At 34.0% G+C, this 24656-nt stretch overlaps 1 protein-coding gene across 1 annotated transcript in view; it reads right to left on the reverse strand.

The window, feature by feature from the left end:
* LOC140447197 (uncharacterized) overlaps positions 1-24656 on the reverse strand; it is a 173731-nt gene that overhangs the window by 12443 nt on the left and 136632 nt on the right. Inside the window, exon 4 of the mRNA XM_072539710.1 lies at positions 4614-4747. Coding sequence (XP_072395811.1) covers positions 4614-4747 — 134 coding nt within the window. The remainder of the gene's footprint in view (positions 1-4613; positions 4748-24656) is intronic.

The raw sequence follows: 24656 nt of genomic DNA on the forward strand, positions 1-24656 counted from the left end.
AGATCATAAAATGCAAATGAGCGAACCCTTAGCGATTATCCAATAACTGAATGCCTCAGTGACCGAGACTTTCTAAGAATGTTGAGGGCTACTTAAATTGATCTTCTTTGAAATTGTAAATGTTTTGTACCTGTAGAGATTACGTACTTAGATCATTTCTTGATTAAAATGACTACAAAATTTTATACAAGAATTGAAATAAATTGGTATGTTTAAAAATTTTCAAATACAGTATAAAAATCTGAACTTTTATGCACTTTATGCAAACTTTTATACAAATATGCCAAAATATGAAATATTTGCATAAAATATGCACAATATGCAAAATATGCAATATGCATATTTGCCGAAGTCTAGTTATGGTCTATTCTGTCTGTGCGTCACATACTCCCTATGTCATGTGTGTACATGTAAGTACTTCATACCCTCTAGTACACAGAAGTATAATTTTTGCATATATATAAGGTACATACAGAAAACTATTATAGAAGTATTAATCTACTTTCCTCTCAAAGAGGACATGCTGCCAACACTAAGGTAATTGGATAAAATTAAAGGTGTTTATAAAAACAAAATCCTTTATATTAAAATCAACAGAACAAAAGCATTTTAAAATTGATTGGTAATTTCTGCTACTTCTTCTTGATTATGTGCCTTATTAAAACAAAGCAAAAAGTATCCTGGTTGACCAGGGCAATTGGAACAAAAAGTTATAATCCTACGAACTTTTTTATCACCATTCAGGAAATCAAAATCAGAATAGAAAAGGCTAGAGTAAATCTCAACAAAATGAGAAGAATGCAAAGGATTTAAAATTGAAATTAAGAGTTAGGTTGTCGAGGTGCTATGTTTTTTCGACTTTGTTTTATGAAATAGAATCTTGGACCTTGAATGCGACATCAATGAAAAAACTGGAATCATTCGAGCTGTGGGTGTACATAAGAATTCTGAAAATATCGTGGACAGAACACGTCACAAACAAAGAGGTTCTGAGAAGGATGAATAAAGAAATAGAAATTTTAAATACAATTAAAACAAAAAAATTGGAATATCTCGGACATATTAAACGTTGGAAGAAATACACCTTCATTCAACTGATTATGCAGGGAAAGATCCAAGGAAAGAGAAGCATAGGGAGGCGTAGAATATCATGGCTGCGCAACCTGAGAGAGTGAAACAGATCTACGTTAAATGAACTATTCAGAGCAGCCGTCTCAAAAGTCCGAATAGCTATGATGATTGCCGATCTCCGCCGCGGAGATGACACGTGAAGAAGAAGATATCGAATACAATAAAATAATTTTCTTGAAAAAAAGTTTTTCATTTCATTATCTTCAAAAAAATAATGAATCTACCAATTAAAAGTATTGCAAAAATATTAAAACGTAAATTAAATATCACTTTAATTGATTTAAAATTTTTAACTCTTTGAAATCCATCAAATCGGAAAACTAACATGGCAGCAGTTAGAAAGCCACAAAATAACTGTTCAAATTAAACAATTTAATTAGACATAGCCTTTGGCTCGCCAGTTTTATTTTGTTTATGTACCTTCATATAAACCGTTTCGGCGTAAAAAATTAATTAACTGTTCGTTAGTCGAATCCCCTAAACCAATAATGATGCTCGTATAAATATTCTAAGTTAAGGGCTTGAGTTTTTTCCGCTTTTATATTGAAAATGTTGTAAATGTGAGAGTAATAAATGCCATTTAATTGTACGAGTAATATACTGCTGAACAAAAGAACTAGGACACCAGAGTTTTTTGGGATCCCAGCCAGTTTTAACGATATAACCGTTCAATTTTTTTAAAAAATACTACAGAGACTAGAATATTAATAAATTTACTAAAAAATGGTCCATAATAAACGATCGTTGAAATAAAACTAACACAGCTCACACATTTGCTCTTCCAAACCCTAAAAATCTAAATGAATACTTCGTTAATATGAGTAAAAATATAACATCAACCATTTTGTCACAACAAGATCCTGTTTCCTATCTCTTTAATTAACAAAGATCTCGAATTCACTCTTTATAAGACCAGTTGGTAAATCTGAATTTATCCAAACAATCAATAGTATCAAAAGCAAATCTTTATGTAGGTAGTACTATGGACTATCCATAAAATTTCTTTTAAATCTCTTAAAAAAAGTGTTGAAAGTCCTAGTCTCACTAATTAATGATTTCTTTGAAAAATGTATATTTCGAAAGTGCCTAAAGACAGCTATTGTTATTTCTCTTCATAAGAGTAGTAAAAAATCGAATGTCTGCAACTCTAAACCTATTGCCTTACTACTGGTACTATAAAAAATTATTAGAGACTTACAAAACTCCGACTTATGCCCTTTCTCGTTGAAAACAACATTTTATCACAAAGTCAGTTCGGCTTTTTATCTAATAAATGTACCAGTGACGCTATGTTTTCTGTACTACATGAGGTCTATCAAGCACTAAACAATAATCTTTACACTGCCACTGTTTTCGGTGATGCCGAAGCTTTTGATTGTGTAAATCACGTCATTTTGATAAAAAAATTAAATTTCTACGGAATTCAAGGAATTTCTTTGAATCGGTTCCAATCTTACTTGGGGAATATAAAACAACTAGTTAGAGCAAATAATACTGACTCTAGCCACAAAAGCGTTGTGTATGGAGTACCACAAGAATCAGTATTGGGTCCTCTACTTTTTCTTATCTTTATAAACGACAACACTAACTTAAAAATCGTTGGAAAAATTTTTCTTTTTGCTGATGACACCAGTATCACCTAGAGGAACTCTAATATTGCAACTTTTTATGCAACTATAACTTCTGATCTACTACAAATAAAAACCTGTTCCGACTTTAATTTACTCTCTTTTAACGTGGATAAGACAGTAGCATTATCCTATACTGGTATTGGTATTTTTATAGACAGCAACCTTAAATGGTCCCTTCATATTGATTTTTTAAGTAAGAAACTAGCCTCAGCCTGCTATGCAATAAGATCTGTTTTGAAGGACATCAATTTAGCATCTTCCAAAATAGCATATTTTTCTTTGTTCGAGTCTCATCTTCGATATTGTCTTCCTTTTTGGAATTCTAGTATAGCTGCCCAATGTGATGTAAATTACAAAAAAGAGCAATATGGTATCTTTTTGGTCTCAGTATAATAACCAAAATAATCAAAAATCACGGGATTTCAACACTTCCCTCTTTATATATTTTAGAAACGGTTTGCTTAATAATTCGTAAACACCTACAATAAATAACATGGAGATTAAGAGGAGAATGGGAATGAACTCCGACATAATAGACTACATCGAACAGAAGAGGTTAACCTGGTACGGACATGTCAGAAGAGCAGACCAAAATCGGTGGATAAATAGAATAACAGAGTGGAGTCCGATAGGAAGAAGAAAGAGAGGCAGACCCCGAAGATCTTTCACAGATGAAGTGGACGAAGCAATAAGTAGAAGAAACCTACAGGAAGGGGACTGGCTAAACAGGAAAAATTGGAGAAAACGGTTGAGTGAAGGAATACAGTGAAAACTGTGGAAATCCTTGTATATATATATATAAACACCTACATGTTTTTCCAGGAAGACCTGATCATTACTACTCTACCAAAAATTCAACCTTTGATGTGTATTTAGCGATCCAGTAAATCTGCAACTTGTTTCCGTAAGTTCCGTATAAGGCGGAATTGATGGAAAATCCATTGTTTCCGTGTTCCAGCCTACGAGTGGAGTTTTAGGGGGAAACCAAGTGGCAAGCGCGACAAACTTTTTTGCATATTGTTTGTGGTCTCAAAATTGACATTCTTAGAAAAATTTAGCTTATTCTTATTAATTCTATAAATCTCTGACGAATGGACCAACAGCTAGCAAGAGTCTTCAATACGCTTATTTTAACCAGATTCCAATTTATGGATTCCATACATAAACTGAGAATCTGAAAGAGCTGTAAAATACACTTCTACAGCTGTAATGACATGCATTAATATTTTTAGTTATTGAAACAGACAGAAATCGCTAGGGGTCAAATCTGGTAAACAAGGTGGATTCTCCAACAATTCAAACTTTTAACAACAATTGATTCATGAATTTTAGCCATTGTCACAATACTTATATAAGACAGTGCATTGTCCTAATGAAGAAGAATTTGTTCTACTGCAAACCTGGTCAGTTTTTTTTCTTCAGCTTTTTGAAATTCTTCTATGATATTCAGAATTCATTGTTATACCAGTTTGTAAGTAACTCATAAACAAAATACCTTTAGAATCTCAAAAAACTGACGCTAACACCTTCTTTTCCTGTAACTGGACACGAACTCGTTTCAAAGCCAAATAGTTGCAGAAATATGGTACGCTTGTGAGTTTACCTGTTTAATATTATTTTATTTGATAATAATTTATCGCGAAACTTAAACTAAGCGCTGATCACCAGCCACAAAGCAATCAGCAAATTGTATGCAGGTTTAACTAAAATATATCAATTATTATTTAGTTATGTCTATGTGAATTTCACTTTTTATAATTTTAAGGTTAAAGTTAAAGAAGTTTTGGTCTCCAAAAAAGAAAACTTCAAGTTTTTATTTTCTCAATAATAAAATGAAAGTTCTAAGCTTACCGTTAAATTATTTAACAGCAACATTAGAAACGCCTTTGGTTTTGACGGGGAACATGAGCAGTTTGCTTTCAGTGTGTCCTTGAAATCTAAAGGCTCTCCTTCAACACTAATCGTAGGAGGAAACTCAGGAAACTCTGCAATAAAAAAGCATATTTTAAAATTGTTTTACCTGATTTGTAATAAAATATAAATGTAAAAAAAAATAATAAACAAAATATAGTTCAATCTCTGTAAGCGACCATACCTATAAAGAGACAACCTGCGTATAACGACCGATTTTGAATGCCCGCTCATTAGTATTTGTCAATGTAAAAACACCCTTAATAAAAAACAATAAAATTCGACTATTCTTAGGAAACATAAATGAGATTAACATTCCTTAATGGGAGACCGATCCATCAAATTTATTTTTTAAACTATTTAAAGTTGGTTTTAACATTTAGTTAAATTTTAAACTATGATGTGTTAATTAGTATTGCTTACGGCTTATTGCTCGATTTTTTTTTGCTCGGTGTCTAATAGTTAACAGTGTTTTTTTTTACCGTGGTGTTAGTGTTTTTTTGGAACTAACGAGTAGTCACAGAGTAATCAAATCAACCTTTTTCTAGACATTGAACACCAAAAAAAAAATGGGACAGGACTACTGCAGTCCTAAACTAAAATTGTGTCCCTGATACTTAAGGCACGGTATACTGATAATATAATAGGATCCTACCAAAGAGGCTTCTTGAAAAATAAATCTACCATTGATCACATATTATCCATCAGACAAATATTAGAAAAAACGACGGAGTACGACATAGACTGCCATTACATCTTTGTAGACTTTAAGGCAGCGTACGATACTATTGACAGGCCCCAATTATATTCGGCGATGATCGAATTAGGAATACCAAAAGGATTGGTAGAATTAATTAAAATGACAATGATGAAAGTCGAATGTAAAGTGCGCATACAAGGGGATGTTTCAAAACCATTTAAAACCAACAGAGGACTGCGCCAGGGAGATGCGCTATCATGCACGCTGTTCAACCTAGCGTTAGAAAAAGTTATGAGAGATTCGGGAATAAACTTAAAAGGTACGATATATACCCGTAGTATAAAAATAATGGCATACGCTGATGATATCGTCATAATTGGAAGAACCCAAAATGAAGCAGTGGAGACTTTCACACGTATCAAAAATGCCGCAGAAAACATCGGACTTCTGATTAAAATCCAGAAAACTAAATATATGCCGGCCATATTAAGAATTTAACAAAATAACTTAGAGGTGCAACACGAAACGATAGAAACGGTAGAAGAATTCTGCTACTTAGGATCACTGGTAGACTACAAAAATAACACATCCAACGAGATAAAAAAAAAGAATATGCATGGCTAACCGTTGTTATTTTGGTCTGGGCCCTCAACTAAGAGCGAGAAGTATGTCAATAGCAACAAAGTGCAAACTTTATAAAACAATAATACGCCCAGTGCTCACATACGGATCGGAAACATGGGCAATGACGACCCGAGATGAAGAGTTACTGCGAGTCTTTGAAAGAAAAGTATTGAGGACCATATATGGCGGAGTAAACGAACAGGGTCTGTGGAGAAGGCGATATAACTTTGAACTCTATAGACTTTTTGGTGATGCAGATATTGTGAAGACCATCAAAGTAAACCGCCTAAGGTGGGTGGGCTACGTTATGCGGATGGATGAGAGTGATCCCACTAAAATAACTATGCTAAACAGGCCGGTCGGAAGAAGAAGAAGGGGGCGACCTAAACTCAGATATCTGGACGATGTACAGGAAGATCTGAGGGAGATTGAAGTGAGGGGCTGGAGAAGACAGGCACTCGATAGGGAGGGATGGAAAAATGTTTTGAAGCAGGCCAAGGCTCACGAAGGGCTGTAGTGCCAACTGATGATGATGAACTACTGCAGTCAATCAAAAGATGGTTGGTTGGATGAGTTTGGATGGCTGCAGCAGTTCAGTCACAGTCTGGCGGGACTAAAACGATAGTATATAAGACCAATATACACCGGGGTGTGTGAGGGCAATATACACCTGGGAATGCACACCCCAACACACGCACACATAGTAATAGTTTAGCATGTAGTGAAAAAATAAAAAAATCCAAAAAACATATACATGAGGTGTGTGAGAGCAGTATACACTTGGGAATGCACACTCTATAGTTAAGTTAGCATAGTAGTAGTGGTACTTAGTATAAAAAGTATATAAATAGTAGTAAAATAGTATAAAAATATAGCACAAGAAAAAACCGGTCACTGTCTAAACCAAAACACGTTCTTAACTGAACATCGAATATCATATAAATGCTGTTTCGTCACAAAAAATCTTAATCAAAATGTATAAAAGACTCGTCAGGCCTTTTATACCAGCCCCTCAGGCACATCAACAAAATTTATTTTGGCAAATCGGCGGCTGAGTCTCCGAGCACACACTTTTTTCGGACAGAGAGTCATCAGCCCAGTCTGGTGGCCTGGTTTTTTTTTAGGGACACTAGTCCCGATGTTAAGTTAGAGTAACTTCAATACAGTCAATAAAGTAAATAGGGAGAAAAGCCGATATGTGTGCCATCCCCACAGTTAGGTGGCTTAACCACGGTCAATAAAAACAGAGGGTGTTCCATTACCTAGGACATCCAAAGTAACTTTCAGATCATAAGACTCCTCACGTAAGTCACACGCTGAGGAGGGGTGTAGGAAACGCCTAGGGGTCAGATAGGTATCACTTCAATAGCGAAGTGTGACCGGTTTGATCTTCGGACATATGGATCCCACTTTACAACACTATACACATGTTCCTTAGAGGCAGGATTGATCACTTGGGTGTGTGAGCCGACCACATCAACTTTGTGCCGAATCTGGATGGACAAGGTCAAATTTAAATTAGTCAGGTCTGTGAAGCACTGAGTACCACATTGCTGAACATACTATATTTGTTGTATATTGCAAAAAAATGATATAAAAGACTTAAAATAATATATCGATAATCAAATATTTGTATAAAAAGCCGATTGAAAAAACAATACGGTGTGGCCCGCAGGACCGATGTTTTGATTTCCTCAAAAGGGCTTATGGATATGATAGTGTGTACAGGATTGGGGCACACTGCAGTCAACCTGTTAAAGGTGACAGTAAAAAGATATTTTTCAAAAATTTGAAACAGTATTTCAAAAACAGAATGGTTTCCAGAAACTTGATATGGAAAGAAGTTTCTTAATTTAGAAATATATGTACACAAATAGAAGCCATAAGTTTTTATTAAAAAATTTTGAAAAACATTTGGTTATTTATTATTTCCATAATTCTAAGGAATAGTATTCTACTTTTTTACTACTTTCATTACAATTAATTAGTACATTACAATTACCTACTTAGTTTTTAAATTTATTTATATTGTTTTCTAATTATTAAAATAAACAATAATAATTATACCATTATTAAATTGACAGTATGCATATCTTCTAAAAAAATGCATATTTTTTAAATGAAATGCATATTTAATCCATATTTTTGGGTAAATTAGTATATTATCCTTATGCGCATATTTTTTATTATTTTTGCATATTTGCCTAAGACTAGTCATAAGATTCTTTATGCCATACAGACAAAAGATAAAATATTAATCCAAGAAACCTTAAAAGCAAAATGGGAAATGTGATGTGAAGCTAAAGAATCTTATTAAGTTAATCATGTTAATTATTCCAAGTTTACATTGCATACATTTATTATTCGGTCTCTTAACGAGAGAATCAGTATGCTTAAAGTCAAATGATTAAGTTGATTATGGTTTTTAATGCAATGGAAAGGATTTTTAGGGCTAAAACGTTACCGGGCGAAATGAAGTTTATCAGAGCTGGTTACTGAAGTAGAACAAAAGAGCTGCATTAACCGAAACGTTGCATTTAAGTGTAGCGCAATATCCTGGTACAGCGGGTTAACGAGAAGCCAAAGGTAATTAGATTTGTTCTTGAATATCGCTCCGGGAGTATTTGAAGGGACGTTATAGTAAAGAAGTTGTCTTAGAACGTGGTGTATCAGAAGATGTTATCTTTAAACCTACATGAGAGTTTTTAATGCATTTTCTCCTTATTTTAATCGAAAAATTATTATACAGATTCGTATATCAGATAAGAAAACAAAGTTGTTATTTAAGTTATATTATTTATTTTAAATAAGAATTATTATCGAATAAATAACTAAAATTTTTTTGATTTAGCTTAAGTGCCTCGACAACTAAGGTCATTGGCACGGTACAGTTGATTTAATCTTAGAGATTATATAGTAGGTATTAAATTTTTTAAAAAACGGGAGAGTTTAAAATATTTGCAAGCGATATCTTTTTGAGAGTTACTTTTCACCAGGTTGCGAGTTGGGGGGAACAGCTATTCAGAGAATGGCTGCGCTGGGGAGGATAATGTCCAATATCGGTGGACCCAGATCCGAAAGAAGAAGGGCACTTCATGGTGTTGTGTAGTCTATCGTCCTTTACCCAGCCCCAGTCTGAAGTAAGGCGGTAAAAATACCAACTTACAAGAGCCTCATGACACGCGAAGACAGAACTAGTCTGCTGCGGGTAGCATGTGCCCACAGGACTGTGTCAGCTGCCGTTCTGTGGGTGATCACCGGCTGTGTTCCTTTACATGTGCTAGCAGTTAAAAGGGCCAGGATTCATAGTCGTAGGGGAGGAACGTTGGAGAGCAAGAGATGACTGAGATGAGACTGCCAAAAGAATAGTTTCAGTCGATCAGTGGCAGTAAGAGAGGGATGCAACAGGTGATATGGCGAAGTGGACGAAGTCACTAATCCTGAACCTTTGAATCTGAGTGGACTGTGGGCATAGGCAGCTTGATTATTATCTGAAGCAAAAAATGCTCACAGGCCATGGCTGCTTCCCCAGCCACCTTTTCAGGTTTAGAAGGGCACGGTTCGATCAGTGTCTTTACTGTGGTCTCTCGGATACTATGACGCACACGATGTTGGAGTGTAAGCGTTGGGCGGATTAAAGAGAGAAGTTTGAAAAAGAGTGTAACTGCAGAATGTTTAATTCCATGAGAGAAATGGTGGACACAATGATGAGGAATGAGAGGTGGTGGACACGAATCCACAAATTTATCAGGGAGCAGCTCTCTTCAAAAGAACGAGAGAAGATGGAACTCGCAACAGAATTTTAAAACGAGCTAGTAGCACTTTGGTGGGGTTCGGACTATCACATGCTGAAATAGGAGAGAATGAGACATATACGACGCGAGGGAGATGGCATCCTCGCTAAAACAGGGGGATGAAAGTCTTTTATTGTTCGTGTGGGTGTAGTTTTCTTGATGAATGTATGAAAGAAAGAATGGGAATCGTGTGATAGCAGGGCATAAGGAGAGATATTTTGCCTTAAACAGCCTTTCCATCCTGATGTAATGGAGTTTTTAGTTGGACGCCAACTGTCTCTGAGTGGTGACGAGACGAAGTGCCAAAGATATAACTCCCTCGGGCATGTGGTCCTGGTATTTGGTCCTAATTTCTTTAGGGTATTAGGAACCCAACACTACCTGGGTGAGTCACAGGGATGTGTATGCAGATTTTTTTCTTCTCTTTAAAAATTTAAATAAAATCGATGTCTTTATTTTTCCAGGCTTGGCGGGTGTACTGTTGGCAGTTCGTTAATATATGGTTTAGGCTAAGGGCAGAATTGCACTGTTGACATATTGTACCTTTATCTATCATAATTCTTAGAAGTTACACAGTAGGTATTAAATTTTATTAAAAAGATTAGTGATTTTGAGGAACTGTAGAACTTTGGTGTATTCACTAGGCTACGAGATCCACTAGACAACTATGAAATATTAAGGCCATTCCTCGCTATTCTGAGATTAGCTGAATGTCGATGTAAAAGTTTAAATAAAATAACGCAAAAACTATGGCAGATATTGAGATAATTATTTTTTTAGGTGATAGGTCTTGCTGTGGAAGCAATATTAAATTCAACGTTTTGTGGAAATAGATTTATAGACTATGGAATATAACTGTGTGTATAACTGTGTGAATAAATTTTTAAATAAAAAATTAATTTTTTATTGCAGATTCGGATTGTACATGAAAAAGTAAACAAACATTATCCGATTTTTTTTAATTTGCCTGAAATTGCGCTGTAGTTTCAGAAAAAAAAAGTATAGATCAGAAATACAAGTTACTTATTTTTGCATAAGAAATCAAAGTCTGCAATAAAAATGGAGGTTTCTATTTCATATTTCAAAGTTGTACCCAGCCCCATCCACAGATGGTGGGGCTAAGGGATTATATTTGGTATTATTCCATAGATTTTAAAAAATATTGAACAGGTGTTTTCATTTTTTTATCCGATGTAAATTTCGCGAAATATATGACCATCCCGCTTATTTTGACACACTCTGTATAATAGAATATACTGTTTTTGTCACTGATTGAACGTAATATATGTGGCATATTAAAGCTAACTTCCACCAATAATAAATAAGATTGCTTGTTGATATGAGTATCAAGTTTAATTAGTTCGAATAATACAGTGTATCGATACTTCATGAATATTCACAGAGCACCATTGTATCCAGTAGAGGAACTGATGATGTATTATGTAGAATGTAGAACAGTCAATAATATGGACGCCACTTTATTTAAAAATTCTCTTAAACTTCTAGTTTGTAGTTGCATTGTTATGCTAAACATTGGACTGAAAAGCATATTCAGTCAAGGAACTGAAAACAATCATCCTAATAAACGGAAAACTCACAAAATGTAGTATAGTGGAACACTTTCTATTCAAAAATTTTAAAAAAGAGACATTATTCTCAAAATAAGTATCAGTATTTATCAAGCAGAGTCTGTAGGGCAAAAATATTACTAGAGTAGATGAACTTAATGACCAACTTCACCACGATCGACAAGGAAATTTTCCTCTCATCAGAATATGAAATAGTTTTATTAGGATATTTTATTGCCCAAGTTAAAAAGTTTGTTATTCTGGAAGTCGGCCCGGCTCAGGTGGCCGAAGCGCATTCATTTTCCTGTGAGGAGTCTAGTCGGTTGATAATTCGATTCCTGGCCAAATACGTTGGCGTCTCAGATCGAAATTTGGTTATTTTGATATCGACATAGTTAGAAATTAGAAAAAGGACTCTACTTTTAATCTTGTCATCGTGGCAATATCCTTAACCCTAGAATACTAACGTTTCTTTCTTCTTCTTCTTCTTCAGTGCCTTATCCGGTCCGGATGTTGGCGATCATCAAGGCTATCATGGTTTTGTTGACTGCTCTACGAAACAGCTCCGCTGAGGTCATCCCAAACCATTGTCGGAGATTTTTCAACCACGAGATACGACGGCGTCCCGGTCCTCTTCTGCCAAATACTTTACCCTGCATAACAACGTTTCTTTAACATACGTAAATGCTAACTATACGTAAATTTTACGTACTCTCTGATTTAGGTCTAGTATTTTCTTTTTATTTTATATCTAGTTAAAACAACATGCTTTAATTTCAAGAGAAGTTTATTCAGGAACGATACAAATAAAAAACAATCAAATATTAATAATCCAAACATAAACAACATAAAATAGATACTTTTGACACAGAATAGAATCTTGTAATAATATGTACACGATAAACCTGTACATATAATAAACATTATAAATATAGAAACGATAATCTTCTATTGATGTACACATTCCATACACATTTTTATTTGAGGCTCTCCACACAAGGCACTCCCACACTTGTAACATTTGGTAGTTGTCATTCGTTTCTTTGCTGTAGAGCATAAACTACAGTAAGTTCGTTTTCCTTTCCCTTGGAGACCTCGGCGGTCTTCAGCAACATGCATTGATTCAAAGGCATGGAAAGACTCTCTTTGAGACTTCTTGATAAAGTTAGTACTGTTTGGAGTTTTATTTGTTGCCACGTCTTCGTTGATTGTTCATGAAGTTTCAGCATAAAATTTAATCTTGATAATGCCTCCTGTTGGCTTTTAGTTGCATTATGATGGTAGATTAAAAAAGCGTTTATTCCTGCAATATTCTTCATATTGTAAAATATGCATAGCTGCCACCTTCTAGTCTTCCTATTACAGCAAATATTCTGAGAAATTTGGTCAAACGTATCTACAGCCCCTTTAGTTGAATTATATGTATGGATTATTTCGGGTTTTGTTGTTTCATGATTATTGTTTCCAGAAAAATGCATAGTTGAAAGTAGAAGAACTGTCTTATTTTGCTTAGGTCTATAAGATAATAAAGTCATGTTTTCATGGTACACAAACATACTTGAACCGCACTTCCAAGTTTTGTTATTGAGCAATTTGAGGTATTTCTCCCTTATTTTTCCGCAGTGTTCCGACCATAGTCAAATTGTAAGAGGAAGATAATAATTTATTCGCAAGAGGGATGCTGGAAAACCAGTCCATTGTCACATTACGTCTACTTCCATGTAAATGTCTCGTCAGGCTTGTGACAAAATGTTCTGCTAAAGAAATGACGTTGATTACAGTAGATTTACTCAGATACGGTGTTGCACTTATTACATATTTCGTAGCCACATCGCAAACCATAAATATTTTTATGCCGTATTTACTAGGTTTGTTTGGTATATACATGAGAAATGGACACCTGTCACGAAATCCTAGGAGTTGTTCGTCGATTGTCACATATGAACTAGCTTTATAATTTTTGACACAGTTTTCAATAAACAAGTTCCAAATTTTAGATATTGGAGCAAAACTACTTTCTTTTTTACGTTCTTCTCTTGTCAAGAAGTTATCAAATCATAAAGAATTAATCAAAAAGTTAAACCTTTCTTTACTCATTGTTGCTTTATATCTATGGCCACAATAAGTGCTATCAAACGAAACGTCAGCTGAGAGGTGATTATTTTTTAAAGCCGCAGATAAAAATAACAAACCTAACAGTGCTTTCAGTTCAGGCAGTGTCGTTTCTAAAATAGTACCTTTTTTTGTCTGGTACTTCTCTGGTAATTCTGTCGTTTCTGAAAACTTCGTCCAGAATCTGATCTGTAAAAAATTAATTAAAAACATCTATAGCTTCTATAGCATCTTTAGCTAAGTTGGTTGGACCTGGACAGATATAAACAATATTTCTGGATGCGACTTTACTACCTCCATCATTTATTGGTATATTACACAACTTATAACTGTTTTTACCTACTAAAGACTGTTTATCCCATATTATAACAGACGATTTTTGTTCAATACGGTTATCAGTATATGTTATGTTGATTCTAATCACGGCTGCTGCGTAATTTTAATTCTTTTACGAGAGCATGCATTTCTTGTTTCTTTGTGAGTTTCTGCTGGTATATCTGCCCAGGTGTTAGCTAGTTTTGTAAGACATTTTCTTCGTCCTGTGTAGGATCATAGTCTCTATCTTCAATACTATCGTAGCTGTCAAATGGATTTTCTAACTCCTCTAGATCATCTTTTGTATCACTTAAGTCACTATTAATAATTTCCTCCAATTCTTTCTCAGTAAGAGGACGCTTTAAATTAACATTTTATTTTGCAGACATCTTATTTATACGTTAATAATAACAACACGTCACAACTACGTACAAAACTTTTTACGCCGATACCAACCACACGTGTCTTTTACGTACAGAATGTTATAACTACTAAGGTCAAAGCCTAACCCAAACTAAAATCAAAGCGAGTATTCATTTGTTTTATTGACCATGAAGTGAGGATAGAATAGCCCACGCGGCTAAGCATTGCCACGTTTAGTTTTCTTTCAGTAGCTGTCAGATTAAAATCGGTATTACGTAAAATTTACGTACGTTAGTACTCTAGGGTTATTGCCATTTCTTTTTAATATTTATTTAACACTAACACCATAGTGAAAAAAAATAATAAGCGTAATATTTATTTTTTATGCATGTTTAAATATGCTGTATAAAATAAACCATGAACACTATTCTCAATAATTTATCATTTAGACCTACAGTTTAACCACACCTTATTTGTTAGTTCTCTATATTGGCTTTTATTAAAACTTCTCATGTAAGCTAAAAGCAATATCTTCTAGTTTTTGTCAGAAAATTTTTCACTCGATTAAGAGCAGAAAACAAAATGTTTGATGATCGCTTCATCAATTTATTGATGGATGGTCCGCAGTTGACGTTGTAGATCATTTAATTATAGTAATACAAACTCCTCAAGACTGGCTAAAGTGTGATGGATGGGGAAAGGAGGAAACATGTACCTAAGCAGTCTGTCACTTTCAAGATTGATTAATCGCTTGATGCTGGAGTAAATATAGTATATCCACGCACCCTTCTTCTTTGTTTCTTTCGAGTTTCTCGGACGACAATTTATCAAATGGAATAAAGTGACCGAATATCTTACAAAATGAACTAAAAAACCAGATTTTGTTTATATAAACATACATATATACATTTATATATATATATATATATATATATATATATATATATATATATATATATATTTATATATATATATATATATATATATATATATATATATATATATATATATATATATACGAGGCGTGTTTTTTAAGTAAGTATTGTTTTGGAATTAAAAAAGACGTGCAAAGATATGGCAATAATTTTATTTTTACATGAAAGCCTGTACCTTAATCTACTTTTCGACATAATTTCCGTGAATATTGAGGCACTTGTCATAACGTGCCGTTTTTTTTTGAATACCCTCCTGATAAAAGTCTGCCGCCTGACTTGTTAACCACTGCATCACAAATGTTTTGACTTCGTTATCGTCTTAAAGACGCTGACCGCCCAGGTGTTTCAGGTGTTTCTTCAAGTGCTGGAACAAATGGTAGTCGCTGGGCGCCAGATCAGGGCTGTATGGAGAATGATCTAGAGTTTCCCATTTAAATGATTTGATGAGATCTTTGGTCTAATTAGCCACATGTGGATAAGCATTTTCATGTAGCAAAACGATACTCTTACTCAACTTGCCACGTCTTTTGTTCTGGATTGCACGACGCAGATTTTTCAATATCTCACAATAAGACGCTGCATTGATTGTCTCATTACGAGGCAGAAACTCCACTAGCAATACTCCTTTTCTGTCCTAAAAAAACTGTGCACATGATTTGCCGGGCAGAAATTGTTTGCTTAAACTTCACTCTTTTGGGTGATGATGAATGTCGCCATTCCATGGATTGTTGTTTCAATTCTGGTGTGACGTAGGCCACCCACGTTTCGTCACCAGTAACAATTTGGTCTAAAAAATCTTCACCTTCACTTTGGTACCGCTCAAGGAAAGTCAATGCACTGCCTAAACGTTGGGTTTTGTGCAAATCCGTCAACATTTTTGGAACCCAACGTGAACACAATTTCCGGTAATTCAAGTTTTCGGTAACAATGCGATACAAAACACTACGAGAATACTGAGGAAAGCAGTCGGACCATGATGAAATTGTAAAGCGTCTGATTTCACTCACCTTTTCGTCCACTTTCTGCACCAAATTTTCATTAACGACCGAAGGACGCCCACTCCGTTCTTCATCATGCACATTTGTGCGGCCATCTTTAAATGCTCTCACCCATTTTCTTACCATTCCATCACTCATAATGTTTTGTCCGTAAACTTCAACGATCTCACGATGAATATCGATCGGTTTTACGTCTTTAGCACTAAGAAATCGTATAACAGCCCGTACTTCACAATCAGCGTGACTCACGATTGTTGGAGGCATCTTAAACACTGGAGTAAACAAGTATACAATGAAGAATCAGACTGTAATGGCGTCAGTGCTTAGACAAGAGATGTAGGTAACCAGCGCTCATGCGCGGAACGCCGATCGTAGCGCTGCGGCGGCGGAATCGAAAAACGGTACTTACTTAAAAAACATGCCTCGTATATATATATATATATATATATATATATATATATATATATTTGATATGATTCTCGATTTGTAAATTTAGAAATATCTTTTAGAAATTAAATATGCAGGCATATGTTTAAAACTAAAATATAAATAAGAATATGTCGTACTTCAATGAAAAGCGCTTTATCGTAATTAAAGTATCTCAAGAACTGTTAATCCTCAATTGATTTGAAAGTACAAATAAAGGTATAAGAATTTTACGAGACGATGGACATAATATAAAATAATAGACAATAAAAAGGCGGCTTCGGGATTTTCCTAATATTAAAATTTTTTTGTAAGTTTAACTGTAGATAAGTAGAAACGATTAGAGTATTAGTAAGACATATTTGCTTACATTTTTTAGAATAAGAAAGTTCGTAAATTTTTTTCTAGGCAATTATTTTGTAAAGCAATATGTCGTGTGAAATGCAGTCAAAAGCCTTCGACGCGTCGCAAAGAGAAATTGCTATGGGATTTCCGCGTTCAAGCCCCTCAATCAGCTCGCTCACATCAATATACTTTTTCCGATATTATCGTATATCGATATCTCGATACAATATATTATATGGTACGATATTTTATCAATGTTTCATTTTTTTAGCATCACTTATGTTGCCAACAGTAGCTTGCAGACGTGGACATTTGAGTATGTATATAAAAAAATTTGTATTCTATTCACATAGCGTATCCATATTATTATTTTATAGAGTTTATTTTAAAATTTATTTTTAATCTATGATAAAATTAAATTAAACTAAAAGCAAGATTATTGATAAAATGAAAATCATGATTTGAAATATTCATATTTTAATCCAATTTCTACACATATTTCGCATTGTGCTCAGCTATGGAAACAAAAACCTATGTTCTTTTTATTGAAATATTCAACTTTGATATGAGCGTGATTTTTCAAATAGAAGAATGAAACTGTGTCGTACAATTTATGCAAACCAAAAAGTATGGAATGAAAAATGGTAATAGCTTTTCACCTAATTCCCCGACGGCGTTAACCATTGCACTTAGAGATAAAGGGATTTGTGTTCGGAATTTCTAAATGGATGTGCAGGTACATTATTGTTCTAGTCAGTGAACTGGAAATGGATTATAATATAAAATTAAATACAATATTTTAATGTAAATATAAAAATATTTAAGGTTTTCTAAACTATGGCAATTTTTGTACTTTGAAAACGATGGTATTTGAGTTTTGTTCCTGTCACTGTAGAAGACTTATTCATAAATTTATTCACGACGTAAGTGAAAAGTATAGGCAGATACCTAGCTTAGTTCTCCTCAAGTACATCAGTCTATTTGTAAAAAAATCACTGATTTCACATTCAAATCTTATACAAATATTTAAAGATTCTAATAGGTATATGAGAGGTAGCTGATGAAAAATCCGTAAAGACGTAAAATTAAGCACAGGCTTATGTCTCATATTAAACGATTCGCTAGGCTCACTTCACACTATCAAACGTTTATATATAGTCGGTTCGCTATATTTACGCGGGTTTCGGATTAACAAAATTATGCTAATGACTCAGTGACTTGATAACCAGTTGCAGTAAACGACTTCCCAGAAAATTAGGTAAAAACTGCATTAATGGTCATATTTTAAAATACATTAAAATAACATTAGGGTAGGTATAAATTTGTTACAATATTGCAGTTGAATTGATTCTTTGCCAGTGTTGACATTGTATGTTTGGTGGAAATATTTAAAAATGCCTAGACGTGTGTTAGATGTAGATAGTCTAATTTGTAGTGTACATAAGTAGTTTACGGATGAAAAAGAAAATGGCGGTCCTTTAAAATCGGTAATGTCTGTTCAATAACGCGTATGTGATGCTCTAGGAATTAGTGAAACCAAACTAAGAGGAGTATTACAAAATCGCAATAATGAACGGCCGAAAGAAGATCTCCGAAAAACTCGCCTATCATTGAAAACGACAGACATTCCAGATGGAAAAAAATTTGAAATTCGTGATACCATTTATCGAATGCGAGCCAACAAGGAACATGTGACCTTAAATACAATTCTCTCGGAATTAAAAGATAAAAAATTTGACGAAATTGGCAGAACAAGTCTATTGCAAGTGATACATAATTTGGGTTTCAAATTTCAAAAGGAGGATAACAGAAAAGCCCTTTGTGAAAGAAGTTCTGTTGTGCGTAAAAGAATTAACTTTCTAAGAAAATATTCTAAATTAAAAGAAGAAAGCGCAAATTTTATATATTTAGACGAAACATGGATATTTTCTAGGGGAATACCAAGAGAATATGGCAAGATGATAACGTAAAGTCTATCAAACATACTGATGGAGAAGGGAAGCGACACATAATTTTACATGCAGGAGGGAAATCGGGTTTTATAGAAGGTGCTGATTTAATATTTTCATCTAAATCAAAATCAAGTGACTATCACGATAATATGAACACAGAAATGTTTGTAAAATGGTTACATGAAAAAATTTCTCCCAGGTTTAAGTGAGCCCAGCGTAATTATTTTAGACAATGCACCTTACCATTCTGAAGTATTAAACAAAAGTCCAACGAATTCTTGGACTGTTAATAAAATTAAAGAATGGTCGACAAAGGCACATATACCATTTACACAACATATTTTAAAATCAGAATTATTACGCTTGGCAAATATCCACGCAAAACCAAAAACCTTTGTTGTGGATCAGATTATTGAAAGTTACGGTCATCAAGTTTAACGTCTGTCACCGTATCATTGCCAGTTTAATCCCATCGAATATATATGGGGAATAGCAAAACAATATTATGACAACCATATTGGGCCTAACGGTTATAGCGACGATGCAGTTCGGGAAACTTGGCGAAAGGCACTTTCATTGTAACTCCAGAAGTGTGGTGCAACTGTATATTCAAGTGCGAGAAACTAATAGAAGATTGGTGGACTCGTGAAAATAAAATAAACGAAATAAGTCCAATGATAATAACAATTAATGGTGATGACAGTGATGATGATGACGATTATGATATTTTTGATAATAATTATTTTTCATTAGAAATTCTCTCCATGGCACAAATATACATAGACCATATTTTCTGTGTGAAGTGTAATATAAAATTATTATTAGTTTTATATTAGTCACATTAGACTCCATTATTGAAGTAATTCTCCTTATTATACTGTCAATTATATAAAAGATTTTCCATTATTATTTAATTAAAAAAAGTTACGGATTATTTTTCATTTCATTTGACCAGTTGATATTTCCCCAAAGAGCAGGTAATTAAAACTGGGTACTTACAAGGCTAGCCTAGATATTAACCTCGCGAAAACAGAGTACCTATCTACAAGTGAAGAAGACATAGAAGATCTACAGATTGATGACAACGTAACAATCAAAGGAAAGGATAAATTCAAATACCTGGGGTTTATAATCACGAAAAAGGCAACAACAGAGGAAGAAATTACACAAAGATTAGGACAAACAAGAACAGCAATCCGACAACTTAACTCAGTATGGTGGGATAGACACCTAAATATGAAGACAAAAACGCAGATTTATAAAACATTAGTGCGAAGTATTATGACATATGGGGCTGAAAATTGGATCATAAACAAGAAAAACAGCAGTAAGATAGTAGCAACAGAGATGGAATGCCTGCGAAGATGCTGCAGAGTAACAAGAATGGATAGGAGAAGTAATGACGAAATAAAGCAAAGAACATCAATAGAAACAGACATACTAACATATATAGAACAAAAAAGACTAAAGTGGTATGGACATGTAAGAAGAACTAGCGACAGCAGATGGATAAAGAGAATAACCGAATGGAGCCCCATAGGAAGGAGGAAAAGAGGACGACCCCGAAAATCCTGGAGGAACGAAGTAGACGACGCCATGAGTAAGAGAGGACTAAACGATGGAGAATGCACCAACAGAGAGAGATGGAAACGGTTGAGCGAGGGAAGACAGTGAATACTGTAGAATCCCTAAATATATATACTTACAATAAAATTTTTAATCCGAAACCCGCGTAAATATAGCGAACCGACTATACCAATAATCCAATTGCCTCACATATCAAATCAGAAATAGAGATTCTAAATACTAATAAGATCACTGTTGACTTCATGTTTGTTCCATCACATTCAGGTATACAAGGAAATGAAGAAGCAGATGAACTAGCCTGCTTAGCATCCTTCAGCCAGGATTCCATTCTTATTAATGAGGTTTCTTCAGATGACATCAATTCAGAGATAAAATATAAAGTGTTAAGTGTGTGGCAAAATAAGTGGAGTGCATCACAAAATAAACTCAAGGAAATCAAACAATTAGTAAAACCGTGGCTCCAACCCACAGCGAATAGACACGACCAAATGAGAATAACACGTTTGCTACTAGGACTCAGTAACTTTACACATAAATACCTCTTTACGCGAACTGTGCCGCCACTGTGTGAAAATTGTCAAGAAACACTCTTTGTGAAGCATATACTAATTCTTTGCAAAACATATGAAGCAACAAGAAAGAAGCACACTACCCCAAATAATATAAAGGAATCTCTAGGAAAAAACAAGAACAATAAAAACACAATAAGTTATCTTAAAGACTCAGGACTGTATCAATTATTGTAATTTTTTCTAACTTTACCTGTATTATATTTTTTTGTCGCTAATAACCCTGGTGGCTACAGCGTAAATAAATAAAAAAAAACTTATAATAAAATTTCATCAAGAACATGGTTCAGAATGTACGAGTAACAATACACATTTTACAGACACCTTGAGACTTGAGTAATTACCACCGGAGCGAAACAAAAAGGACTACAGTTGCACATATAACAGATTCATTATTTGAAAATACATTTTCCTTTGCAATGAGAGTAATTACAATTCTGCAAATGCTAAAAATGCATTAAACTAATGAACGCACCAAAAAAGTAAAAAACACGGACGATAAGCTGATTAGGTTTTAATAAAATTACCGTACTGTGGTAATTTCTTAATGTATTCCGTAATATAATTCCGTAGTCATGTGATGGAATTTTGATGCTCGCCTAAATTGAAACTTTTTTGAAGGCTGAAATGTAAACTGCTATTAATAAATAAATCAAAAATATCTACCTCAATACCTGGTGACCTTATCTATAATATAAAAATGAATCACAAAATGTGTTGTTAAGAGCATAACTCAACAACACATGAACCAATCTTAACAATTCTTATTTTAAAATGTTCCTTAAAGTCTAAGGATGGTTTTTACGGCGATAAAAATTCGAATAATTTGCATAAAATCCCTAAAACAGCCCTTTTATTTTTCCCATCCAAATATTTTATAACTAAATGTAGAGTCAATTTGAACGTTAATGCTATTCAATAAAGATAATAATAATATGTAATAGATAATAAATCAAATCTATTTGACAGAACGAAGTCTGTCGGATCCGCTAGATATTGAAATAGATAATCGCTAGATTGTTCCATATTCACCCATTTTATCAAAGACCTTCACGCACATCATAACCAAAGGGTGATATGGCTATGATTGGTATTAATGCAGAGAATTCCAATGATGAACTTTCTCAATACCAAATGGGTCGCTATGTTAGTAATAATGAAGCAGTTTAGCGAATATTTTCTTTTACTATGCATGAGAGACACCCTTCTTCTTCTTTGGGTGCCGTGTCCGTATTCAGAAGTGGGCCGTCATCATGTTTACAATTTCCTGAAACCTTTCTCTGTCGGCTGCTACGCGAAATAATTCTTCTTCTATGAAACCACACCATTGTCTAATATTACGCAGCCATGAAAGTTTCTTTCGACCAATCCATCTCTTTCCTTCCACTTTTCCTTGTATTATAAGGCGAAGTAGATAGTATTTAGGTCCTCTAATTATATGGCCGAAGTATTCTGTTTTTCTCCTCTTTATGGTGTTTATGAGCAGTCGTTCTGAATTGATCATTTGAAGAACATCTTTATTGAACGTGTGCAAAACACACGATATCTTTAGGATTCGTCTATAGCACCACAATTCGAATGCTTCTAACTTGTTTAGCATTGTGGTTTTTAACGTCCATGTCTCACAACTACACAATAGGATGAACTACACATAACATTTCAGGACCTTCTTACGAATATTCATCGACAGGTTTCTGTTGCATAAAACTGGTTTCCAGGTCATAAAAGCCTTACGTGATATTTCGATCCTGGTTATTATCTCTTCATAAGAGTCACAATTTACATTTAACTAGCTGCCAAGGTATTTGAAATGATTTACCCTTTCGATCTCCTCTCCATTAAGAGAAATCAGACCTTGATCTATATTGATCTTTCCAACTGCCATCCACTTTTTCTTTGAAATGTTGATTTTTAGGCCTCTCCGATAACTTGCTTCACTGACTAGATTTAGTAATGTTTGGAGATCTTGTAAATTTTCTGCAAGAATGGCTGTATCGTCAGCGTATCTAATATTGTTGATTACTTCTTTACCTAGTCCTACTCCCTCTTGTCTGTCATCCAAAGCCTCCCTAAAGATTTCTTCAGAGTAAAGATTAAAAAGAGACACCTTACTGTTGTTCATTTAGCCAGATAAGATAATATGGTGTGATAATATTTTCTATCAAATACAGATTAGAAGGGGAAATCCAAATATACAAATAAGCGAAGAAATTTACACCGAAGCATTGATTTCAATTAAGGACATATGCTTGATGATGTCAAACAAACTATTATTTTGATTAGGCCTGGCCGCGTGCAATCGTCCAATGCATAATGCTTTTAACCAAGAGTTGCACCGAGACAAACTGTATGACACTTTGAAAGAATTAATTTAAACAAATCTTCCACTATTGAATGAACAACAGAAGTATGTATTTGATACACTTATGAAAGTAACAAATGATAAAACAGGAGGGATTTACTTCTTAGATGCACCTGGTGGTACAGGAAACACTTTTTTGATTTCGTTAATATTAGCAACAATTCGCTCACAAAATAAAACTGCACTTGCACTCGCTTCGTCGGGAATCGCAGCAACTTTGCTTGAAGGTGGTCGAATAGCCAATTCAGCACTAAAATTTCCAATATACATGCAAAGCAACGAAACTCCAACCTGCAACATTTCGAAGAACTCTGCAATGGCAAAGGTTTTGCAGCAATTGAATGTTTGGGATAAATGCCCGATGGTAGATAAAAAATCTTTGGAGGCTTTAGATAGAACCTTACAAGATTTACGAAGCAATCGTAACCCATTTGGTAGTGCAGTGATTTTATTAGCACTAGATTTTCGTCAAATATTGCCAGTGATTCCACGATCAACGCCAGCTGATGAACTCAATGCATGTTTAAAGTCCTCCAATTTGTGGAATCATGTCAAGGTATTATACTTAAGCAAGAATATGCGTATCGAATTGCAAAATTATCAATCTGGAGACATATTCTCTAAACAACTCATCGACATTGGTACTGGCAAATTTCCTATAGACATTTTGACTGGTTGCATTAAGTTTCCTCAAAGTTTTTGTCAGTTAATCCGATCAAAAGATGAACTTATTCAAAAGGTGTTTCCAGATGTTGCTCAAAATTACAGAAACCATGATTGGTTTGGCGAATGGGGTCTATTGGCTGCAAAAAACATAAATGAAAATAAATTAAATTTCAAAATTCAAGAACAAATTACAGGCGAATCGAGGATTTATATTTATATTTAACATAAGAAGTTGAAAATATTGGTTTTTTTAATTGTTTGAAGAACAAATAATTACTTTTGGTTATGAACATTCATTGTGTGTGATTAGTATTATGTGTTCGTGAATTTGTAATGTAAGAATATCAAATTATTAAGATATTTACTCTTAATGTTTATGTTATAAGGTTATGTTATTGTTTGACTAAAACTAACTAAAACTAAAATAATTTTTTTTACTGCATTTGTAGATATTTTTTGTTGTTTTTGTCCAAACTATTCGACAATAAATCATTTAATTTATTTACGAATTTATTGTTGTAAAATATTTAAATTATTGTTTTATTCTTTTTTCGTTTCTAATGATTTTATCCTGCAAAAGACTATAAGTATTCGTTTTCTTGTAGTTTAAGTAGTGAATAACGACTTTTATGTTGTAATATAATATTCTGTAAAAACCTTTTTATCA

The sequence above is a fragment of the Diabrotica undecimpunctata genome, chromosome 8 (assembly GCF_040954645.1).
Source record: "Diabrotica undecimpunctata isolate CICGRU chromosome 8, icDiaUnde3, whole genome shotgun sequence".
NCBI classification, from domain to species: domain Eukaryota; kingdom Metazoa; phylum Arthropoda; class Insecta; order Coleoptera; family Chrysomelidae; genus Diabrotica; species Diabrotica undecimpunctata.